This window comes from Carcharodon carcharias, chromosome 3 (genome assembly GCF_017639515.1).
Source record: "Carcharodon carcharias isolate sCarCar2 chromosome 3, sCarCar2.pri, whole genome shotgun sequence".
Lineage (NCBI taxonomy): Eukaryota > Metazoa > Chordata > Chondrichthyes > Lamniformes > Lamnidae > Carcharodon > Carcharodon carcharias.
The window spans coordinates 88,897,816-88,923,966 of NC_054469.1; the positions used below are offsets into that span (position 1 = coordinate 88,897,816).

The 26,151-nt window shown below is 40.9% G+C and overlaps 1 protein-coding gene across 4 annotated transcripts in view; it reads right to left on the reverse strand.

Moving 5' to 3' along the window:
- Positions 1-26,151, reverse strand: part of ezh2 (enhancer of zeste 2 polycomb repressive complex 2 subunit) — a 111,341-nt gene that overhangs the window by 14,611 nt on the left and 70,579 nt on the right. For 3 of the 4 annotated variants that reach the window (XM_041184798.1, XM_041184797.1, XM_041184799.1), the window contains 5 exons: positions 20,925-21,019; positions 18,338-18,378; positions 18,089-18,214; positions 10,140-10,318; positions 7,667-7,762 (listed from right to left, as the gene is read on the reverse strand). In XM_041184798.1, coding sequence (XP_041040732.1) covers positions 7,667-7,762; positions 10,140-10,318; positions 18,089-18,214; positions 18,338-18,378; positions 20,925-21,019 — 537 coding nt within the window. The remainder of the gene's footprint in view (positions 1-7,666; positions 7,763-10,139; positions 10,319-18,088; positions 18,215-18,337; positions 18,379-20,924; positions 21,020-26,151) is intronic. The other variant, XM_041184800.1, reaches the window with a different exon arrangement.

Here is a 26,151-nt window from a genome sequence, read left to right on the forward strand (position 1 = left end):
GCCATATAAATAGTATGGCTGCAATCAAGGTACTAGGTCAGAGGCTAGGAATCATGTGACGAGTAACTCACCTTCTGGCTACCCAAATCCTGTCCATCATCTACATGGCAAAAGCCAGGAGTGTGATGAAATACTCCCCACTTACCTGGATGAGTGCAGCTCCCACAATGCTCAAGAAGCTTGACACCATCCAGGACAAAGCAGCCAGCTTGATTGGCACCACATCCAGAAACATTCACTCACTCCACCACCGATGCACAGTAGCAGCAGTGTGTACCATCTACAAGATGCATTGGAGGAATTCACCAAGGCTCCTTAGACAGCACCTTCCAAACCCATGACCACTACCATGTAGAAGGGCAAGGGCAGCAGAAAGATGGGAATACCACCACCTGGAAGTTCCCCTCCAAGTCATTTACCATCCTTGACTTGGAGACATATCTCCATTCCTTCACTGTCACTGGATCAAAATCCTGGAACTCCCTTCCTAACAGCACCGTAAGTGTACCTAAAGCACATGAACTGCTGCGGTTCAAAAAGGCAGCTCACTGCCACCTTCTCAATTAGGGATGGGCAATAAATGCTGGCCCAGCCAGCGAAGCCCACATACCATGAATGAAATAAAATTAAAAAAATCTCTTCCAGCCCCATTTCCTTAAATTCTGGTTCAAGCACCCCGCACCCCCCCCACAGTTAAAATGGTTCCACCATTGTGGCCACATCTTCAGTTGCCTGGGCCCTAAGCTCTGGAATATCCTCTCTATGCCTCACCAACTTGCTTTCCTTCTTTAAGACACTTCATAAAGTCTACCTAATAGCTCCTTAAGGCTGTGTCATATTTTGTTTTCTGGAGCTCCAGTGAAGCGACTTGGGACAGTTTATCATGTTAAAGGCACTATATGAATATTACCTGTTAACAGAGCAGGCAGATAGGTAGGTGCAGAGGAAGCTGGTGACATAGTGGTAACGTAACCAGAATAGTAATCCAGAGGAGCAGGTTAATGCTCTGGGGGCACAGGTTCGAGTCCCACCATGGCAGCTGGTGGAATTTAAGTTAATAAGCTGGTGGAATTTTTAGGAAAACTCTGTAATAGTGACTATGAAACCATTGTCAATTGTCATAAAAACCTATCTGGTTCACTTATACCCTTTAGGGAGAGAAATCTGCCGCCTGGCCTACATGTGATGCCAGACCCACAGCAATCTGTTTAGACTCTTAAATGCCCTCTGAAATGGCTTAGCAAGCCACTCAGTTGTATCAAACCGCTACAAAATCGACAAAGAGGATGAAACCAGATGGAACACCCAGCATCAACATAAGCACCAGAAACTACAAAGACAAACCCAGCCAGATCGACCCTGCAAAGTCCTCCTAACCAACCTCTGGGGGCTTGGGTCAAAATTGGGAGAGCTGTCTCAGAGACTAGTTAAGTAACAACCTGGCATAGTCATATTCACAGAATCATACCTTACAATGTCCCAGACACCACCATCACCATCCCTGGGTATGTCCTGTCACACTGACAGGACAGATCCACCAGAAGTGGCAGCACAGTGATATCCAGTCATAAGGGAATTGCCTTGGGAGTTGTCAACATCAGCTCTGGACGCCATGAAGTCTCATGGCATCAGGTCAAACATAGGCAGAGAAACTTACTGCTAATGACGATCTACCATCCCCCCTCAGCTGATGAATCGTTACCCTATGTTGAACAACAATTGGAAGAAGCAATGAAGTTGGGAACAGCACAGAATATACGCTGGTTGTGGGACTTTAAATGTCCATCACCAAGGGTAGCTCAGTAGCACTAGTAAGACCATGAGACCATAATACATAGGAGCAGAAATTAGGCCATTCGGCCCATCGAGTCTGCTCCGCCATTCAATCATGGCTGATAGGTTTCTCAACCTCGTTCTCCCGCCTTCTCCCCGTAACCCTTACCAATCAAGAACCTATCTATCTCGATCTTAAATACACTCAATGACCTGGCCTCCACAACATTCTGTGGCAATGAATTTCATAGATTCACCACTCTCTGGCTAAAGAACTTTCTCCTCATCTCTGTTCTAAAAGGTCTTCCCTTTACTCTGAGGCTGTGCCCTCGGGTCCTAGTCTCTCCTACTAATGGAAACATCTTCCCCATGTCCACTCTATCCAGGCCTTTCAGTATTCTAAGTTCCAATCAGATCCCCCCTTCATCCTTCTAAACGCCTTTGAGTATAGGCCTAGAGTCTTCAAATGTTCCTCATATGTTAACCCTTTCATTCCTGGGAGCATTCTTGTGAACCTCCTCTGGACCCTCTCCAGGGCCAGAACATCCTTCCTGAGATACGGGGCCCAAAATTGCTCACAATATTCTAAATGTGGTCTGACTAGAGCTTTACAAAGCCTCAGCAGCACATCCCTGCTTTTATATTCTAGTCCTCTCGAAATAAATGCCAACATTGCATTTGCCTTCCTAACTACTGACTCAACCTGCAAGTTAACCTTAAGAGAATCCTGGGCTAGGACTCCCAAGTCCCTTTGCACTCCAGATTTAGGAATTCTCTCCCCATTTAGAAAATAGTCTATGCCTCTATTCCTTCTACCAAAGTGCATGACCTCACACTTCCCCACATTGTATTCCATCTGCCACTTCTTTGCCCATTCTCCTAATCTGTCCAAATCCTTCTGCAGCCTCTCCACCTTCTTAATACTACATGTCCCTCTACCTATCTTTGTAACATCTGCAAACTTAGCCATGATGCCCTCAGTTCCTTTATCTAGATCATTAATGTATAAAGTGAAAAGTTGAGGTCCCAACACTGATCCCTGCGGAACTCCACTAGTCACCGGCCGCCATCCTGAGAAGAACCCCCCTTATCCTCACTGTGTGCCTCCTGCCAGACAGCCAATCTTCTATCCCATACTAGTACCTTGCCTCGAACACCATGGGCTCTTATCTTACTGAGCAGCCTCTTGTGCGGTACCTTGTCAAAGGCCTTCTGGAAGTCCAAGTAGATAACATCCATTAACTCTCCTTTGTCTAACCTACTCGTTACCTCCTCAAAGAATTCTAACAGATTTGTCAGGCATGACCTCCCCTTGATGAAACCATGCTGACTTTGCCCGATTTTACCATGCACTTCCAAGTATTCTGAAATCTCATCCTTAATAATAGACTCTAAAATCTTACCAACGACCGAGGTCAGGCTAATCGGCCTGTAATTTTCCGTCTTTTGCCTCACTCCCTTCTTAAACAGGGGGGTTACATTAGCAATTTTCCAGTCCTCTGGGACCCTCCCTGACTCCAGTGGTTCCTGAAAGATCATCACTAACGCCCCCAATATCTCTTCACTATCTCCTTCAGCACTCTGGGGTGTGATCCATCTGGTCCAGGTGATTTATCCACCTTCAGACCTTTCAGTTTTCCTAGCACCTTCTCCTTGGTAATGGCCACCGTACTCACCTCTGCCCCCCGACTCTCTTGAATTTTGGGGATGTTACTCATGTCTTCCACCGTGAAGACTGACGCAAAGCACCTATTCAGTTCCTCCGCCATTTCTTTGTTCCCCACTACTGCTTCTCCAGCGTCATTTTCCAGCAGCCCAATGTCCACTTTTGCTTCTCTCTTATCCTTTATATATCTAAAAAAAACGCTTCTTTTATATTACTGGCTAGTTTACCCTCATATATAATCTTCTCCCTCCTTATTTCTTTTTTAGTTGTCCTCTGTTGGTCTCTGTAGGCTTCCCAATCCCCTGGCTTCCCACTGCTCTTCGCCACATTGTATGCTTTCTCTTTAGCTTTTATGCTCTCCCTGACTTCCCTTGTCAGCCATGGTTGCCTCGTCCTCCCTTTAGTATGCTCACAATAAACAATAACATTCTATTATTAGCTTTCCTAACTACTTGCTGTACCTGCACACTAATATTTTGCAATTCATGAACATCCAGATTCCTCTGACCATTTAATAACATGCTTCTATTTTTATTCTTCCTACCAAAATGGTCAATTTCACATTTTTCCACATTATACTCTATTTGCCCACTCACTTAATCTACCCGCATCCCTTTGTAGCCACCTTATGTCCTCTTCACAACTTAGTTTCTGACCTACCTTTGTATCATCAGCAAATTTAGCAACCATTCCTTTGGTCCCTTCATCCAAGTCATTTATATAAATTGTAAAAAGTTGAGGCCCCAGCACTGATCCCTGTGGCACACCCCTCGTTACATCTTGCCAACTAAAAATGACCCATTTATGCCTACTGTTTCCTGTTAGCTAGCCAATCTTCTAACCATCTCAACATGTTAACCCCTACAACATGAGATTTTATTTTCCACTATAATCTTTGAGGCGGCACCTTATCAAATGCTTTCTAGAAAACAAATTACAGAACATCCACCCTTAATCCACAACACATCTTACTTCTTCAAAGAACTTCAATAAATTGGTTAAACATGATTTCCCACTAACAAAACCACGTTGACTCTGTCTGACTACTTTGAATTTGTCTAAGTGCCCTGCTATAATGTATTTATTAATAGCTTCTAACATTTTACCTATGATAGATGTTAAACTAACTGGCATGTAGCTTCCTGCTTTCTTTCTCTCTCTCTTTGAATAAAGGAGTTACATTTGCTATTTTCCAATCTAATAGGAATGAATCTAGGGAGCTTTGGAAAATTAAGACCAACACATCAACTATCCACTGGCCACTTCTTTTTAGACCCTAGGTTGTAGCCGATCAGGACCCAGGAATTTGTTACTAAGCAAAATGTGGCAGCTGCGAGCTGACACTCCCCTGGTAATTGTACTTTTCCTGAGTTTGTCCCTCCCTTCAACTTCCTGATTCACAGCTGCTTCTGGGGTGTTATTTGTTTCCTCGATATTGAAGACTGGTGCAAAATACCTATTCAATTCATCTGTCATCTCCTTATTATCCATCAATTCCCCAGACTCACTTACCATAGAATCGACACTCACTTTGCTAACTCTAGCTAGCGTTCTCTTGCTCTAATTTTTCTCTCCTTATTAGTCTTTTAGTCATTCTCTGCTGTTTTTGTATATTCTGTCCAATCTTCTGACCTGCCACCCATCCTTGCACAATTATATGTTTTTTTTCAAGTTTGATACTAACTTATAACTTTTTTTAGTTAACAACGTATGGTGGGTCCTCCCTCTGGACTTTTCCTCTTGAAATGTATGTGTCTATTCTGAAATATACCCTTGAATGTCTGCCACCGCATCTCGTTTGACTTATCAATCAATCTAATTTGACAGTTCACTTTAGCTAGCTCTGCTTTCATGCCCACATAATTGCCCTTGTTTAAGCTTAAAACACTAGTTTTAGACCCACTCTTCTTTCCCTCAAACAATGTAAAATTCAATATTATGATCGTTGCTACCTAGAGGTACCTTCACTATGAGGTCATTAATCAATCCTCTTACGCTGCACAATACCAGATCTGCTCTCTGGTTGGCTCCAGAATGCGGTGTTCTAAGAAATGATCCTGAAAACATTCTATGAACTACTCAGTTAGGCTACCTTTTCCTATCTTTTTTCCAGTCTATATGTTAATTAAAATCCCCCATGATTCACGCCACACAAGTGCCAGGCAATGACCATCTCCAATAATAGAGAATACAACCAACTCTCCCTGACATTACCATCGCTGAATCCCCCACCATCAACATCCTGGGGTTACCATTGACCAGAAACTGAACTGGACTAGCCATATAAATACTGTGGCTACAAGAGCAGGTCAAAGGCTGGGAATTCCGTGCAGGCCAACTCACTTCCTGACTCCCTGAAGTCTGTTCACCATTAATAAGGCTTAAATCAGGAGTGTGATGGAATACTCTCCACTTGCCTGGATGAATGCAGCTCCAACACCACTCAAGGAGCTCAACACCTTTCAGGACAAAACAGCCCACTTGATTGGCATACCATCCAGCACCTTAATAATCTACTTTCTCCACTACATTGGCAGCAGTGTGTAATATCTACAAGATACACTGCAGATACTCACCAAGGACCCTTTGACAGCACCTTCCAATCCGCAACCTCAACCACCTAAAAGAACAAGGGCAATAGATGCATGGGACCACTACCACCTGCAAATTCCCCTCCAAGCCACACACCATCCTGACTAGGAACTAGATCATCATTTGTTCACTGTTGCTGGATAAAAATCCTGGAACTCCCCCCTAACAGCACTGTGGGTGTATCTACCAGCAATGGTTCAAAAAGCCCGCTCACCACCACCTTCTCAAGGACAATTAGGGATGGGCAATGCATAGCCAGCAATGTCCATGTGCCATGAAAGAATTAAAAAATTTCAGAGAAACAGTAAAATATTCTGAACAGTAAGTAGAGGAACAGATCAATTTCTCCATTTTTTCTTTCATGGACTGTAAAATCCATATAAGCCTATTGTCTTACTCTGCCATTTGTACTTGTGAGCGTGGGCCCAGATTGTTTGAATGGTGTTGCATTTTTCTGATTTCTTTTAGCTCAGAAATAATTTCAGTAAACTTACTTCATTCTTTGTTTAACCTAAAAAAAAAAGTCTGAGTAATTCTTTACAACCTCGGCACATAAATATTTGAACACTTAGAGAACTGGCAAAAAATCCTCTCTAAATTCCTTAAAAAAAACCTTTGTAACAGTCAAATGAGGAGTGGGAGACTAGGGAATTCATTTCACCCCTCCTCACCTGGTCATAACAGCAGTGTTAAGATCTAGAATGCACTGCCTGAGAGCATGGTGGAGGCAGGTTCAATCAAGGCATTCAAGAGGAAAATGGATTATTATCTGAATAGGAAGACTGTACAAGGTTACAGGGAGAAGGCACAGTAATGGCATTAGGTGCATTGTTTATTTGGAGAGCTGGCACAGACATGATGTGCCACATGGCCTCATTCTGTGCTGTAAGAATCTGTGATTTAGTCACCAGTCAGCAATTCAAATCAAGTGCCACCTAATTCTGTGGTAGTTACATTCATTAATCCTGGAAGCAATTTGAACAGAGTATGCAGAAAAATAGAGTGGGTTCAGCATGCATTTGTTTCAGCTTTGGCAGTTGTACTGAAATCCAGCCACATCTACTGAGATGAATCTTCTTTTCCAGATCTATTGTCAATAGTTCTGAATATTGTGAAGCAACCCATTCCTAGTTGGTATCAGTCAACAGCATGATTTGAACAAACTGGTAACTGCTCAGAGGCCTAAGGCTGGGTGGTGTACAGCAGAGATCCCTCAAAAAAAATGTTTATACCTCTCTTAGTCAAATTTAATAATCTCTCTAAATTAATTCCATTAATTAGATGAGCAACACCATGTAAACACAAGTGGTAAAAAAAAATAAAAAAGTTAACATCTCATATTTGTAACCAAGTTTCATAAGCATAATTGCATTTATTTGAGACTTCTAGCATTTTATGCTAAAAGCTGCCACACATCCCACACAATTATTATCCAAAAATGTGCATGTTATGCTCCAATTCAAACATATTATAAATCTGCACAAAAAGGTATAAACCTAGTTAAGCCCATTTTAAAATGTGGCTGGAAGGATGCAATCATTTGACAAAGCCAATTAACAAACAGTTAAACTTTTCTCACTGCCACAGAAAATTCCAATACTTAACCCCCAAAGCGCACACAACGTTACAACTAACCTCTCCACAATATTCAGAGATGAATTCATTTTTCTGCACTGGCTCTTTGATGAAAATGCCCCATCCTGCAACGTCAGATGGTGCTAGCAGTAAGTGCTATTTTATAGGAGAAAAAAATAGAACAGAAATATTTCATTTTGGTGTATAAAATAACTTATAATTCAAGTGGAACAATGAATGAAACATATTAAATTGCCCATTCAGCAATGCTCACAATATCCAAAACTAACAGCGGCAGTGGAAGCAATAAATTCATGGTGGAGAGCTAGATGTAGTTAGGATAATTGTAACATGGCTACATAAAAAACAGGACTGGCAATTAAGTGTTTCAGGACATAACGTTTCAAAAGGAAAGTGAGGAAGGTGCAGAGGTTGATGGGTTAGCTGCACTATTAGAGATAACAATTCTTGTAGAAAAAGAGACAAATAACATTCAGATAGAAATATCCATAAGGGTCAAGGTAAAGGATAAGAAGGGATCAATCATACTATTAGGGGTATTCGAGAGACCATTAAAATTGGAAGGGAAAAAATAGATTCCCTCACATATTTCATCTATGAAATGAGTAAGAGAATAATCATAGAATATTTCAATTACTCCCAAATAAAAAGGCTAAAAGAAAGGGAATTGGCGTTTTCAACAACGCATTCAGGATTCTTTGCTCATCTAGTGTGCAAGAAGCCCAAAGAAATGAATCACTGTTGGATCCAGTATTGGAAGTGAACCAGTGCAGATAAGAGAAATAAAATATGGGGGAAACATCTAAACAATGATGATCACGAGGTAAAAAGATTTAAATAGCAACTGAGGAAGACTTCAGACAAGTAATAGATTGGGGTAAGAAACTAATTGTGGTTAGATGAAAATAGAAACAGGGAAGGTAAACTGGGGGGGAAAAATTGACAAAGAAAACAAGTGGGAAATATTCTTTAAAAAGATGATTGTGAGTGTTCAGGAAAAATATATTTTGCTAAAAGGCAAAAACGACTATTCAATAATCAAACACCAAGGGCGATTAAAGGGATCAGGGTAAAACTGAAGCTAAAAAATAAGCTCATAGAAGTACCAATCATGATTTTTCAAACATAATATGCACCCAAATATGCACTCTGATTTTCATGAACATTGCATATTATACACAGCATAGTCTTTTGCAATACCGCAGTCAGTGACCCCTTTATTGAGAAAAGTAGCGAGCAAACCCGACTATGCTAAAGGCTCCTTTCCCTAGTTTGTCGATTGACCAGTTCCTACACCCATGCAAGATGCGATACTCAAGCAGACTGAAGTAACCAAAAAGAGTCTATCAATTGATCAAACAAAGCAAGTGACAAACAGACAAGTTTCTCAAAGGTGGGATTCTTTTTACTAACATTTTGAATTAAAAAGTTAAACTGTTAACACGGCAGAGGAAAGAGCAAGTTACACGGCAGCTGCCTAAACTAACCGAGGATAGTGACTCAGACACAGCATTTGAAGATTTTACTGAAAACAATTTGTGGCTTTGGATATTAAATGTAATGGTAACTAGTTTTTATTTCTGAACATTTTTAAGTGTGTTATATATGTAAATAAATGTAAAAAAATTTCAAGAAGTTTATAAATGCCTAAAATGAATGAAAATGAGATGATTCTCATTTATGGCTTAAAAACAGGCATTCAGAAGATATGCCACAGAAACGTAATGTTTCTAGTAGGTATGCATTATCATTCATAACATGCCTGGAAAAGATGTTCTTCACCAGCTGCAATATAAAAATCATTTTCATTTGTTGCCATGTGTAAATACCCTAACTTCTAGATACACTTTTAGTGAAACAAATGGGAATTATAATTGGAAAATGACAGGCACTAAAATCAGGGACAGGGCCACTAAGGGATGCACGAGGTGTACTCTCGGATAGTGACAGAGAAATGGTAGAAATAGTGAAGCTATTTTGCCTCAGTATTTCCCAGGGAGGCCAAAAGGTGAACGCATCATTTAAAGAGAAAGATGATGGAAATAGATAAACTAATCAAAAATGGAGGGGCTAAAATCCCTGGTCTGTATGCTTGAATATGAAGGAACCGCGGGTTGCTTGCAATGGAATTTTTTGCTTGTTTAAACCCAACTGAACTAATGTCTAAAAGGAGAAATGAATTGAGGTGAATTAACAGAATGGTACTGTATGAAATGGAGGCAGAGGGGCATTGCACATTCTGTTCAAGAAACCAAACTCTCAACGTGTATTTCATGGCTCTTGGCATTTTGTTGACAGCTTATTTATTTGTGCTTGAAGGTTGATTGAAGGAGAAAATATAATTATGGGCTCAAGTTGCTAAAAAAATTCTTACAAAAAGTGTTTATATGGAAAACATTTTACAAACAATCCTACAGAGCAATGAGTTTAAATGTAACCTGAATAAACATGCTAACAGACTTTACAGAGGTGTAAGTACCAATGTAAAATGGTAGAAACTGTCGATAATCACCTTTTTGGATCCTCTCTGGATGCTGCAGTTTTTGCAGGACACATTCTTACTATCCCAGTGATCAGCAGCTCCACAGGTTTGGCACAAATCAGGATCACATTCACGCACAGCAAGATAACAAGGACATTGCTTGGTGTTGCATTGGGCTTTGCAACGACAACCGGGAAATCTGTTCTGACCTAATGGAGGAAGATTTTGCTGAATGAAGTATAACTGTAGTATTTAAAGTTCATAAACACCATATTTTGGATGCTCTCTCATCTTAATAGCTTCATTGTGCATTAATTTGTCATAGCAAGGTGGTCAAATATGATTAAATAAAAGGATTAGTTACTGTACTTTAGCATACAAATAAAATCAGAATTTGAAATCCTACACCAGTCAGTTTGCACTGAGTTCCCATTGTGAGCAATCAAACTAATTCAATCAATATTCATAGGATTTCAATTTCAGGGCAGCAACCAATAAATAAAATGAAAACAGATATATACTGATAAGTATGCATGTATAATCGATCACAAATGGCATATAACTGCGGTAGATTCTTGAAAAAAAAAGGCATTGGTTATTCTAAATTATTTTATTTATTAACTTGATTCACTGAACATGAATTCTACACCATCTTAAGAAAATTTCAAGTCAGCATTTTGCTATTTCATAACCAGATTCAAATTTTATTATAAGGCATTAACCAAGACTGTGCAAGTATGCAGAGTTGGTAGAAACGTATTCTGTTTATATTGCCAGTTATAATTTTCTCAATTTGTTACACAATCAGCAATCTATTAGATTGTCTTATAACGAAGGTGGAATTCCTGCAGATCCATTATAGTTGGCGAGCTACAGACTGGATGGAAACGAGCTAAAAGCACTAAATGCTACAAGACTGTAAATTAGATAGACTTATTATTTATTTGATTTCCTCTCCCACTAATGTAATTTACAATGCTATATTTTTTTCTGGTACAGAAAATGCCCATGATCAGTTTGAAATAGTGGAAGAACTAATCTGATTTATTAATATTCTTTTGGGGAGGAAATCTACTGTCCTTACCTGGTCTGGCACATATGTGACTCCAGATTCACCACAATGTGGTTGACTCTCAACTGCCCCATGAAGTGGCCCAGCAAGCCACTCAGTTGCAGCAAACTGCTACAGAGAAGTAAAAAAAAAACTGGATGGACCACCCAGCATTGGCATTTGGCACTGGAAACAACAAAAGGTACACCCCTGCCAAGTCCCTCTCACTAATATCTGGAGACTTGTGCCAAAATTGGGAGAGCTGTCCCACAGACAAGTCAAACAACAGCCTGACAGTCATTCTCACCAAAACACCTCTGTGAGAAGGCGGGATTTTGCCTCCACAAGGACTGTGCAGTGGTTACTCTTATTAATTCTGTCACAGATGGTGCATCTGTGACAGGTGGAGAGGAGAGGATGAATAGTCTTTTCTGCCAACATCCCAGTCACCAACAACACATTCCCAGAGTATGTCCTGTCCCAGTGGCAGGATAGACCCAGCAGAGGCAGTGGCATAGTGGTATGCAGTTGGGAGGGAGTAGTCCTAGGAGTCCACAACCTTGACTCTGGACCCCATGAAGCCTTGTGACATCAGATTGAACATGATCAAGGAACGATTCTGCTGACTACCACCTAATGTCTTTTTACTGCCTATGAATATGTACTCCTCCATGTTGAGCACCTCTACTAAGCTGACGGAGTCCTAAAGGACATTTCTGCCACACCAGGAACATGGCAGGTGATGAAAGAACCAACAGGAGGGGAAAAGTCTATTCATCCTCGCCTCTCCACCTGTCGCAGATGCACCATCTATGACAGAATTAATAAGAGTAACCACTGCACAGTCCTTGTAGAGGCAAAGTCCCACCTACTCACAGAGGACACCCGTCATTGTGTTGTATGGCACGGCCAATGTGTTATGTGGGATAGACTCAGAACAGATCTAGCTTGTTCAAAACTGACCATCCAAGGGCCACTGTGGGCCATCAGCAGCAGCACTGCATTTAACCACAATCTGTAACCTCATGGCCCAGCATATCTTGTACCCTATCATTGCCATCTAGCCAAGGCATCAACCCTAGTTCAATAAAGTGTACAGAAGACCATGCCAGAACAGCACCAGGATACCTAAAATGAGGGGCAACCTGGTGAAGTTACAACACAGGACGGCATGTATGCTAAAAAGCAGAAGCAGCATGCAATAGACAGAAATGAGTGATCCCACAGCCAAGGGATCAAATCAAAGCTCTGCAGACCGGTCACATCCAGTTGTGAATGGTGGTGAATAATTAAACAGCTCGAGGAGGCTCCAGAAACATCTCCATCCTCAATGATGGAGGAGCCCAGCATGTCAGGTGTAAAAGGCAAGGATGAAACATTTGTCATTATCTTCAGCCAGAAGTGCCAAGTGGATAATCTTTCTCTGCCTCTCCTGAAGTCCCCACCATCATCGATGCAGGTCTTAAGACAATTCTATTCATTCCACATGATAAAGAATCAACTGGAAGTATTAGATACAGCAAAGACTACCATCCCTAACAGTAAGCTGGCTATAGTATTGGTGAAGTGAAGGCTGGTGCTCCAGACTAACCGTGCAATTAGCTGTTCCAGTACAGCAAAAGCACAGGCATTTACCCAATAACGTGGAAAATTGCCCAGGTATGTCCTGTACAAAGAAGGACCCACCAGTCTAAACTCGGTTATCAGCAAAATGACACACGGTCAACAGTGCAATTAAGCTGCACTTAGCCAGTACCAACCTGCTCCGCAATGCTGTTTGGGTTCCACCAGGACCACTCAGCTCCAAACCTCAAAATCTACGTCCAAACATTGACAAAAGAGCCGAATTCTGGAGCAAGGTGTGAGCGACTGCCTTTGACATTTGGGCAGTATTTGACCAAGTGCGACATGAAGAAGCCATAGCAAAATTGAAGTCAGTGGGAATCTGGGGGAAATTCTCCATATCTACCCTGTCACACTGTGGTTTTTGGAGACCAATCATCTTAGTCCAGGATATTATTGCAGAAATTCCTCAGGGCCATGCCTAAGATCCAACCATCTTCAGCTATTTCATGAATGACCTTCCCTCCAACAAGAAGTCAGAGTGGGGGTGTTTGCTAGTGATTGCAGAGTGCTCTGTACCACTCAATTCCTCAGTTAATAATGCAGTTCATGCCTGCATGTTGCAGCACCTGGACAACATTTAGGGCTGATAAGTGGCAAGTAACGTGCAAGCAACATATGTGCCAAGCAATGACCATCTCCAACAAGATAGAATGCAACCATTTTCCATGAGGTTCAATGACAATTGCTGAATTTCCCCATCAGGAACATCCTGGGGGTTACCATTGACCAAAAACTTATCCAAACTAGCCATATAAATATGTGGAATGGAAAATAAAAGTAAGGAAGTCTTGCTACAACTGTACAGGGCATTGGTGACACCGCATCTAGAGAACTGTATAGTTTTGATCTCCTTACTTAAGAAGGGATATACATGCATTGAAAACAGTTTAAAAATAAGGCAGCGATGAGGAGGAGTTTCTTCTCTCAGAGGATCATTAATCTTTGGAATTCTCCACCCCAGAGAACAGTGGAGACTGGGACATAGAATACAATCAAGGCGGAGTTAGAGATTTTTGATCGACAAGGGAGTCAAGGGTTATGGGGGACAGGCAAGAAAGTGGAGTTAAGTCCATAATCAGGTCAGCATGATCTTATGGAATGGTGGAGCAGGTTTGAGGGAAAAAACAGCCTACTCGTGCTCCTAATTCTTAAGTTCCATGGCCTCACCACTTCCATATCAACCTCTTCTAGCTCTAAAAGCCTTCAATATCTCTGCACTTCTACAATTCTGGCCTCTTGCACATCTCCAATTTTAATCATTTCATCAGCGGCTGCTTTGCCTTCATCTGCTTCGGCCTTATACTTAGCAACTCTCCCCCTAAAGCACTCTGCTTATCTATTTCCCTCTCAGGTTTTAAGACACTTAAAAATGAAATCTCTGTCCAACCATATGGTAATTTACCCTCTTATCTCCTTGAGCAGCTAAGTGTCAAACTTTTGTTTGATATCACCTCCTTAAAGTGCCTGTGACATTTTATTACAATAAAGATACCTTATAAATGCAAGTTGCTGTTGTAAATAAACACTGGGTTAATTACAGTGGTCAATTAAAAAGGTTGGAGTGCACTTGATTCTAATATAAAAACAGAATTACCTGGAAAAACTCAGCAGGTCTGGCAACATCAGCGGAGAAGAAAAGAGTTGACGTTTCGAGTCCTCATGACCCTTCAACATTCTAATATGTTCTACAGCTGCAGAGTTTGCACATTTCAAATGACTGCTTGCTTCCTCTACATTTCTTTATTCTATTCAAGACAGGAGGGAGGGGGAATTCAGGAAACTACGGGCAAGTTAGTCTGACATCATGCGTTAAGAAAATGCTGGAATCCATTATTAATAAAACGATAATAGGGCACTTGGAAAAATATATTAGGCAGAGTTGATATGGTTTTATGAAACGGAAATCATTTTTGGCACATCTATTAGTCTTTTGAGCACGTAACTCGCAGGGTAGATAAAAGGGAACCGGTGGATGTAACATATTTGGTGTTTCAAAAGGCAGTTAACAAGATGCCACAAAAAGAATTGTTGCATGAGAAAAGAGCTCATGAGGTTCAGGTTAATGCATTTGCATGGATAGAGGATTGAGTAAAGGGCAGGAATAAATGAATAATTTTCAGCTATGAGCTTTTCCTGGTGAATTGTAAAGATTAAGTGTTGGGGCTCAGCTATTTACAATCTATATCACTGATTTAGATGAGGGAGAAGAATGTAACATATTCAAGTTTGCTGACGATACAAAGATAGGAGGGAAAGTAAGCTGGAAGGAGAATGCAGCAAACTGAAGTGGAATAGAAACAGGTTAAGTAAGTGGGCAGGAAGGTGGCAGATGGAGTACAACATGGGGAAGTGAGAGGTTATTCATTTTGGTGGGAAGGACAGAAAATCTGATTTTTAAAAAAAATAAATAATGAGACATTAATTTGGCATTTAGAGAGATTACAGTGTCTTCATACACAAAACAAAGTTGAAATGCAGGTACATCAAGCAATTAGGAAAGCAATTGACCTTTATTACAAGATGGTTGGAATTAAAAAGTAAGACTTTGGTGAGACCACTCCTGGGGTAGTGTGTATAATTTTGGTATCCCTACCCAAGTAAGAATATAACTTGCTTTAGACAGGGCACATCAAAGCTTCGCTACATTGATTCCTGGGTGGAGAGGATTATCCTATGAGTAGAGATTGCACGGAATAGGCCTATACTTTTTTTGTATTCATTCAAAGGATGTGGGCTTTGCTGGGCCAGAATTTATTGCCCATCCCTGGCTGTCCTCGAGAAGGCGGTGGTGAGCTGCCTTTTTGAATTGCTGCAGTCCATGTGATGTAGGTACATCTACGGTGCTGTTAGGAAGGGAGCTCCAGGATTTTGACCCAGCGACGGTGAAGCAACAGTGATATATTTCCAAAGTCAGGATGGTGAGTGACTTGGAGAGGAACTTCCAGGTGGTGGTGTTCCCATCTGTCTGCTGCCCTAGTCCTTCTAGGTGGTAGTGGTTGTGAGTTTGGAAGATGCTGTCGAAGGAGCCTTGGTGAATTCCTGGAGTGCATCTTGTAGATGATACATACTGCTGCTACTGTGCATCGGTGGTGGAGGGAGTGAATGTTTGTGGATGTGGTGCTAATCAAGCCAGCTGCTTTGTCCTGGATGGTGTCAAGCTTCTTGAACATTGTGGGGGCTGCACTCATCCAGGCAAATGGGGAGTATTCCATCACACTCCTGGCTTTTGCCATGGAGATGATGGACAGGATTTGGGTAGCCAGGAGGTGAGTTACTCGTCACACGATTCCTGGCCTCTGACCTGCTCTTGTAGCCACATTATTTATATGGCTAGTCCAGTAGTTTCTGCTCAATTGTAAACCCTAGGATGTTGATAATGGGGGACTCATTTAGGACTGAACAGAGAAGAAAATTTTTTTCATTCAGCAGATTGTGAATCTTTGGAATTCACTACCCCAGAGGGCTATGAATGCTCTGTTGAGTACATTCAAGACTGAGATCGATAGATGTTGGACACTAAGGGAATTAGGAATGAGGATAGGGCAGGGAAGCAGAGTTGATGTAGAATTTCAGCCATGACTGAGGAGGCTTGAGGTGCCACATGACCTAGTCATGCTCCTATTTCTTATGCTTTTTATACTGCTGCATCATATAACAAATTTCTGTCAGAAGGTGACATCAGACAGGCTTGGAGGTGAAATTGGATAGCACTAGCCTGCTAGTCGAGGGAATGATCCTGTACGATAGTACATGGCACTGTGTTGTACCTTGGGCCTTATTTAAACATTGTAGTGGGGTGGGGGACAATGCTGATGAGGGAGGAGTGAAATGAGAGAACTCCTGCTTCTTCCAGGTTTACATTCAGTTAAGTTCATTTTTATAACTCACTTTTTTGGTGGAGGCCTTCACTAGACCCAGTAAGAATTGCCGTTTAAGGCAGCATGCACACTTCATTATCCTGAATATAGTAGGCCCACTAAATTCAACGGAGACCAATTTTGGAAAAGGGTCCTGAAACAAGCATTAAAACACATGCAAAGGACCTACCACTTGTTTCAGGTGCAAGCCCTACTTTACCAAAGTACCATGTACTTTACCAAAAAGGTGGGCGGTACAGTTTTAGTGCAGAATGCATATGTGCATGCTGCCCACCAGATACTGCTTTCTGCCAGTAAAATGGGTTTGAGTGAATTTCTAGACTCTGAAGTGTGACACAAAAAAGAAAAAAGCTAGAGAAAAGGAGATAAGATTTAAAATAACTATTGGCCTCTCAGGGAATCAAGGGATATGGGAACAGGTAGGAAAGTGCAGTTGAAGCTGGAGATCAGCCATGATCATATTTAATGGCAAGGCAGGCACAACAGACCACATAATCTACTCCTACTACTATTTCTTGTGTAACATGACAGAAATGTATTAGTTGGATCTGACAAAATAAAGGCAAAATATAGTGCACGCTATATGCAACACACACAGCCTCTCCCGATACAGATATGATGCAATCACAAACACCATTTGCTGACTATTTAATCTCACCCAAAAAAAAATCCCTGGAAAAATCTCTACACACAGGCCCCTAATTCAGTGAGCAGGTGTTAATTAATATAAAAGGGTGCCCCTTTCAAACTAAATGGGATGCAACACCAGTGACCAGGTTACTTGGCAATTGAAGGAACTTTCCATGAAATTCTGGTTCACTTTACAGTTTGTCACAATTACCTTCACATGCTGCCCCTGATCAGTAGTTGCACTAGAGATAAAGAGACCACTTCTGCTGTGATTTCACCAAGGGCCATAGGTGCATTAGGAATACGCTGTTGCGTTTTTTTTCCTTTCAAGTCCATGTGTTGAAGCTGATCTGATCAGCCATTTAGAACTCAGATCTGCATTATCAGTGATCTGATGAGCATTCTCCTATAAAAGTATCTCCTGTCTCAACAACAAATGCAGATGTATGGACAGCTGGTCAGATCAGTTGGCTCCTACAGTGAAGAGTTCAATACAAGTACAGTGCTGAAAATTACATTATATTAGTGTTGTAGCAATTGGTATACCCTTCGGCTTTTTAAAATTAAATTTGACCACTTTCCTGTTACTTTCAGGGGTGATGTCCAAGCAACAACAAAAATTGCCATGCAAAATTTGAAAAATCAGATTGATAATAATAGTCATAACATCATTTTACCTAGACATCATGGTCATTACTAGCCATGTGGAAGGCAGTTACACTGGATGGAGGGATTTGGAAAAAACCCACAAAACTGTCATCCAAAATGATGTTATTTCTATATGTTATACTTACATTCAGAACTGCATTGACAGAACTTTTCACAGAAGTTTTGAGCCATGACACAAGGACAGGAACTGTCACAGGGCTGACGTGGGTGGTCACAGGGCTGGTAGTTGTAAACATGATTGGATGAACCATCTAGGTAAAACAACCAAAAAGGCAGTCAGCAAACTGTCAAAGGGAAAAATGCAGATTGCTCTGGGTTTTTTTTTTTATGTAAGAGGAAGTTTTGCGTATAAAGAAATTAATTAGATTACTAACCTTTCTTTAGTTGTATTTTTCTACAGTGTGCAGCCCACAACCTGAAACAAACAGAAACAACCTTTTGAGATATACACACACACACACACACATATATACATACACACACACATTTATAGCAGTAAATAATGCCCACAATACCATCCATCTTGTTCACTCCCAAACATGACATATACTATTTAGTTGTTTAAATGTTGGTAAACAAATTTCCCAATGTTTGCTACTAAATGAAGCATTTTCTGCGTTGGCTACAAAATATAACTGCATTGTCAGCTTTGATAAAAATACTTCCATTCTTATTCTGGAAGTATGCTGTGACCAACTAAAAGAAAATTCAGCAGTTTAGAGATTAACAAAGCAAAAAACATAAAACACACTGAGGACTACCTTTTACAAATGCCAAACCACAGAAGAGATAATAATGGTAATGAGAACTAAGTTGAAATATAATAGTATATTAAATATTAATAAGTTGAATTGAAATAATCAGTTTGGCAATTTGGTCAAGAGAGAAAAAAAATTGCATTTATATCGCACCTTTCACAACCCAAGTGCTTTCCAGCCAATTAAGTTCTTTTAATGTTGTAAGGTAGGAAACACGGTAGTTTGCATACAGAATGGTCCCAATTACAATAAGATAAATGACCAAATAATTTGTTTGAGATATTGTTTGAGAGATAAATACTGGGCAAGACACTGGAAAAAGCCCCCGCTCATCTTTGAAATACTGTCATAGGATCTTCTATGTCCACTAGGGAAGGCAGAGAGGGCCTCAGTTTCATGCCTCATTGGAAAGAAGGCACCTTCAACAATGCAGCACTCCCTTAATACAGCCGTGGAGTGTCAGCCTATATTTGTACTCAAAGTCTCTGAAGTAGAGCTTAAACACACTCAAGAGGCTAGAGCTACTTACTCAGCCACATAAGAACACACAGAATATATATTAGTTGCTTTTCTGCAAATAACTTTCATGAACCCATATAACAATCAACTCAAATTCCTGCAAGTAATAATGTAACAACAGCCACATAACAGTGAAATAAATTATTATGGTTCCAAAACACTGAAGGAAGTGAGAGCAGCTTCGATACCAAGCACATCAGTTATCCTGGCACTAAAGGACAAACCAATTGTTTGGATGTAGCTTATTGTGATGCCAATAATGTATCTACAATCAAAGAGAAACCCTTGCAGTTAGGCCTGTCTCTCTGATGGGTTAAGCCATGAAATTAAAAGTAAGGAGCACTGTGTCACATCTGACTCACCGTCTGTGACAACAGGTCCTGTTTAAGGTTGGCCAACACTCAACGTTTAATGGGTCTGAGAACCAAGTCTTCCTCAGCCAGTGTAGGGTTTTAAGGATTACGGTCATCTCCTGCGCTTGAATCTTGCAAATGATCCCAGCTATAAAAAGGAAACAGTGGGAATGACAATTTATTTGCACTGCTTTTTGCTGCAAAATTACAGCAGCTGTTTTGAAACTTTCCAGTGAGATTTATCTGTGGATAATCACACATTACCTCATATTTCTTTAGGCGATGGCCCATTGCTGAGATAGTATCCTGTTCAGCCAGACCCCCGCATTCATGCCAACCATCTGTGCTTGACAGGGACAGCCAGCATTTTATGAGCATTATGCACTTGTCTGCAGATAAAACCAGCAGCACTCTTGGGCTATCTCCACAGAAATACTTTGCAATTCTCACCTCCTGTTGCTATTGACTGTGAATGCTGCTGCACAGTTGGGAACTCTTGCAAGAATCAGGTCCCACCAGCGAACAGCAACAGCCAGCAGAAATCCCCAGACTGCTTAGCAAAGAGTTCAAGAGCAGCACTTGAGGGGGAAAAAAGGTGGAAGGCAGAGTGGTCCTTCTGGGTGGAGGTTTTGGGCACGAAAACAGTGTGGAAGTGGAGTTCAAGAGCAACCCTGAGAAAGTGGGAGCCACAGAATTATGCTGACCAGTTGTAAGATGAGGAATGTGCAAATGTGAACTGGGTGGAGACGAAAGAGTGGCAACATAAATTAAGGACTGGGGAGGGTGCAGGAAAGGGAGATGAGCACCAGCATGAACTGGTTGGGTTGAAGGAAAGAAAGAATGACTCTGAACTGAATAAGGGGAGCAGTTGGAGTGAGTGTTTCTCTAAACCAGAGCAGCAATAGGCTAGAAGCCAGGGAGACTATGAACTGAAATGCATCATATTTAATTTTTTTTCTTTAATATAAAATTTCTTAAGAAACAGTTGAGGTTGTTGATTTTGACCACCATCAGTACCAATACATTGAAATCCTTATACTAGCCTATGCCAAGCAATTCTGAACATGCCATGAATACACCACTGACCGTCAGTAGTCAACAGCTGATACTAGTGGTCAGATTTAGCATTTTAATTTGTTGGTCCATCTTTGGTAACATTTCTATTTGAGGCAAAATCTATGTGGGTTCCAGAGTCTGTGGATTGCAGCAAGGAACATCCAGTTGGGCCTTTGGATATATCGCATCAAAAACAGTGAAGTTAATTTTAGCATGGTAACAAGCAAGTCCCAGGTTCATCCAAGGATCAAGAATGCTTAACTAAGTACCCTTACCTATGCTTTCTCTTCTTTTTTCTAGGGGGTGTATCAGCATCCTCCGCAGGGACACGGGCCATGATATTAGATTCTTTCACTGCAAACTCATACACCTGAACAAGACAATAGCCAGCCTCAAAGCTTTACTCATTAAATGCAGTACTAAATTAAACATGCTGATACTTAGATCCTAAGAAACCCAGCAGGCATGAATAATGAATACCTGCAGAAAATTTATGGCAAAAATATAAATTTACTGTTTCAGGCAATACTGAATCAAAATAAATTCTGACTGGCTTACAATAGCAATCAGAATGTCCCTAAATTAACAGTCCGCCTTTGGAATGCCTTCCTTGTTAGCTTTGTAATTTTATTTCCATTTGCAAAAAGACACCATGCTCAGTTTTGGATCCATTTTCTCTTCTGAAACATCAGTTCACTCAATGCCCTTGGTACATGGTTGCTTATGTAATCAAATGCAGATGCAAGGAAAATTTCTAATCACTTAAAAATATTTGGAGAATCAGTAATTGTTCTTAAACATGGCTGAAAAGGAATTCTAAGAATTTGTAGCATTTGTAAAGGGACCAATTATAATTTTTGGATCGTAAGAAATACTGACCCATGTGACAGGGCAACCCATAACCTTGAAGCAGTACCAGAAAGGAAGTTAAAATATGGGGGCCAAGTGGCTGGCAGACAAGAACAGAAAGACCAAGAGAAGAGAGGAACTGAGAGTTGAGAAGGTTTCGGAAAGAATTGTGCAACTGCATGGAAGGTTGCATGAACAGAACCTTGGCTACACAAACACTGCTCCCTGTGAAGAATTGGCTATGTCCTTGAAGGAAAAGGAATGGAATTCTGTTTGGAAGAACTGTGTGGCTGAAACTGGGCCCATACTGGCAGAATAGACTGCCTACTATTTCTTTCTTTCTTGTATCTGCTATTCCATGGACCTTCACTTCATTTACCATCAAGAAGCTGATAGGAACTGGGCCTGCCCAGGAGCACCTAAAATCGGGAGCCTTCAGGAGTCAGTGTGCGCTGACCAAGTATAAGAAAAGTAAAATCAAACAGTGACACCTCAGGAAAGCCACAAGTTGATTTGTTGGTGAGTAACTGCCATTAGGGATAATCTCTGGATTATTATCCGAGCCAAGAGCAAATTGGCATTGGGAAATAAAACTAGGGAGTTGAATATATGGCTCAAAGATTGGTATGGGAAGAGTGGGTTTCAATTCATGGGGCACTGGCACCAATACTGGAGAAAGTGGGACACCATTGAGACATGTTTCATCTGAAGCGTGCTGGGACCAGTTTTCTGGTGAGCCATGTAACTAGGATGGTAGGGAGGACTTTAAACTAAATAGTGGGAGGGATCCTGTGAGGGAAGATGTGGTAAATTAAAGGGGAAAGGACAAACACTAGAGCAATATAGCAATAAGAGTAATGATAATGAGAGTGGCAGGAAGGGATGGAGCATACAAACTCAAGGATGCGCCAGCAGATAAGGCCAGTTTGCAAAATAGTAAAAAGACAGAACTAAAGGCTTTGTACCTGAATGTGCATAGCACTTGTAATAAAACAGATGAATTGTCAGCACAAACAGAAATAAACATGAAATAGAAACAGAAAATGCTGGAACTCAGCAGGTCTGGCAGCATCTGTGGAGAGAGAAAGTTAATGTGTCAAATGGACTCTAAAATGTTTACTCTGTTTCTCTCTCCACAGTTGCTGCCAGACCTGCTGAGTTCTTCCAGCATTTTCCATTTTTATTTCAGATTTCCAACAACCACAGTATTTTGCTTTAAGAAATAAACATGTTTGGCTTGGTAGCCATTATAGAGACTTGGCTGCAAGGTGACGAACCAAGGCTGGGACCTGTATAATCAAGGGAACTATTTCAGGAGAGGAAGCCAGGAAAAGATGGTGGGGCAGCTCTGTTAATTAAGGATGGCATTAGTACAATAGTGAGAAATGACATTAGTTCTAAACATCAAGACGTAGAATCAATTTAGGTAGTGATAAGAACTAGTAATGCTAAGAAGTCACTTGTGGGAGTAGTTTAAGTCCCCCTAACAATAACTACACACTAGGACAGTGTATACAGGAAGGAATAATGGGAGATGCAAGAAAGGTACTGCAATATTCATGGGGGATTTTAATCTATATATAGATTTGACAAATCAGATTGGCAAAGGTAGCTTGTAAGATGAGTTCATGGAGTGTATTTGGGATAATTTCTTAGAGCAGCACATTCTAGAGCTATCCAGAGAGCAGGCTATTCTAGACCTGGTAAAATGCAATGAGACAGGATTAAGTAATCTCTACATAATAAAGGAGCATCTAGGTAGCAGTGATCATATCATGACTGAATTTCACGGTCATTTGAGGCTGAGAAATGTGGGTCCAAGACCAGTTTGCCGAAAGTATAATAATTTTCATAGTATTTTTCTGGTTCATTGTGAAGTAGGTTTATGGAGTAAGTATAGTTGGTTTGATCTGTGCGATTTAATTACATTTGGAGTGAAGTAGACAGGAAACTTGAAATCATCAAAAGCAGCTAGATGCTTGACATGGTAATGAGTAAACATAGATGCTGGCTTAGCATGTAAAGTGTGAAGGGAATTTGCATTTTTAGATTTAAAAAATGGAGATTTGGATTTCAAAGGGATCTTAGTCTGTTTACAGCTAGCCAGATAACCGAGGCTAAGGAGTGTGCTTATTTTTCCCCAAAGGTTACAAACAATATTGGCAATATGGAAGTTTTAATATTATGAGGAAGATACAGGTTCAATGACATATGGAGCAATAGAATTTACATATTAAAAAGAGAGAAACATATACAAAGGAGAATGAAAGGCTATGTGGGAGAAGGCCATGTAAGATCTAACAGGGGTGTGTAGAATAGCCTTAATGAAACATCCAGCCTTTTGGAATTCCACTGTCAAGTTAGTATTGTGTTAACTTGCTGGTTCTGTTTTAAATCTAAAGTCTATTTTTGGACTGTTGCCTTAAAGGGGGTGTAACTGGCAGTTAGGTTAATTAGGAATTTTAGTAAGTAATTGTAGTCTTATATATGTGCTTGAAATCTTTTTTTTGTTAATAAATGTTTGAATTTAATTTTTAAAATATCTAAAGGTCTTGGTTGATTTATTACTTCTGAATTCAATGCACATCTTCTCCTAATAAACACAAATTGCAGAACTGTTGTGATAGCACAACCAAATTTCCCTTGTGGATTTGGTTCGCCTGGCACACATCGTCTGCCACATCATAACGCCAGTGTCTTAAATATAAAGAAAGGTAATTACAAGGGTATGAAGGCAGAGCTGGTTAAAGTGAACTGGGAAATTAGGTTAAAGGGTAGGACAGTAGAAATGCAATGGTGGACAATTAAGGAGATATTTCATAAACACAAAGATATAATGCAGAATTTTACTTCCTGCAGGCAGGCGCATGCCCAAACCGATCGGGCATAAAATCGAGAGATATGATGTCAGGTGAGCATCCCAACGTCATTGCGCACTCGTGTGATACTTTGCTATGCAGGAAAAAGTTGGAAGCACGCCCGTCAACAATTAAGTGGGCAATTAAGCCCATTAACGGCACAGCTGTCTGCGATTTTTCATGGCCTATCCAACCTTACAGTTGGTGGACAGGCCAATCGACCAGACAGCGTTTACATTTTTCATCAAACCTCATCCAAGGACGGGATGAAATTTCAGTTAGGTAAAAAAAAATCTGAGGGCAGCACTTTTATGAGGTATGCTTTCAGGTGCTTGATTGTGATGCATGAACATTCTTTTGCAGCTTTTTACAGATTTCACGTTTTGTAGGTCTTCAGCTCCTCGAGGCAGTTGTCTGCCTTCAAGGAACTTGCGAGCAATGCTGATCCATGCCCATGTCGTCGCCTGCCCTCTTCCCGCCCCCACCCTGGCAGCGCTGAGTTTTTCAGCATGCATTTCAAGCTGGCTGGCTGATAAATGGCCAGCCAGTGTGAAATCGTGGTTAGGGGTCCGTTTCCCAGCCGCTCCCAGGCACACATAGCAACCGAAAAATTCAGGCCATAGTCTTTCTTTCTCACTTGAATGCGAGAAGAACACACCATCCATGGCTAACTAAGGAAGTTAAGGATAGTATCAAATTGAAAGAAAAACGTATAATTCTGTGAAAATTAACAGTATATTAGGAAATAGAGATAGTTTAAGTAAGTTATATTTATATTTGTGGGTGTTAAGAATAAGTTTTAGTTTTAATATTTAAGTTTGATTTGTAGATCTGTATGTGTGTATTCAGAAAAGGTCAAATTGAGTTTTAGTTTCACTTTAAAAGGTGCCTGCATTTCTAATGAGAGTTTTACATCTGTTGAAGCTAAGTTAAACAAACAAGAGTAGAGAAATTGGGCTGTTGCCTAGCAACAAGGGTCCAGAGAGGCAGGTCCCTCCCACAGACACACAAAGAAGAAACCAGAAACACCAGTTTGATTTGGAAGCTGGTTGAGTTCAGTTGATTTTGAAAGTAGCTGCAAGGAGAGACTGAAGAAAAGGGGACAGATAGCCAGTCCCAAGCTAAAGAAAAGGCCGCAAAATCCAGGGGAGTTGAACAGAGAAAGTCCCAAGTCCCAGGAAGGACAGGAACCTGAAAAAGGTCCTGTTAAGTGAAGAGTGAGGGGCAGAGAGAAAGGCACCAAGCTTCAGATCTAAAGAGACAAAAGCAAGATCTGCTTATAAGAGGCCAGAAGGTCCAAAGAGACAGCTGAAGGTCTGTAACTCTTTGCTATGAGCATGTGAAGCAGTGGTGTACTGTTTATGGCCGAGTCAGTGAGAGAGAGTGCGTGGAAAGCAGCTTGAATGCATGCGGTGACCCAGGGCAGAGGAACACCGGAAGAGTTCAAAAACCTGAAGGTGAACTCTTGCGGAAGGCATCTGAGAGAAAGTTTCGGTTTGGGAGAAGATTCCAAGGCAAGGTCTTGGAGAGTGGAAATTGAAACCTGCATGTGAAAGACAGAGTACAGAGAGACCAGTTGGCTCACGGTGTGACCAGCATCTTTTGGGAGGGGGGGCAGTTGAGGAGAGATCCATAGCATCTGACTGAGGTGGCACCTATCACTTGGTTTCAGAGTGTGGTGTGTCTGAACACAGGTTGCCTTACTTACGATGTACATACTGTGAACATTAGAGCATAAAGATAGATTTTGTAACTTGTGTTATCCTTACAAATCCGTATATATCTGTCAAGGTAT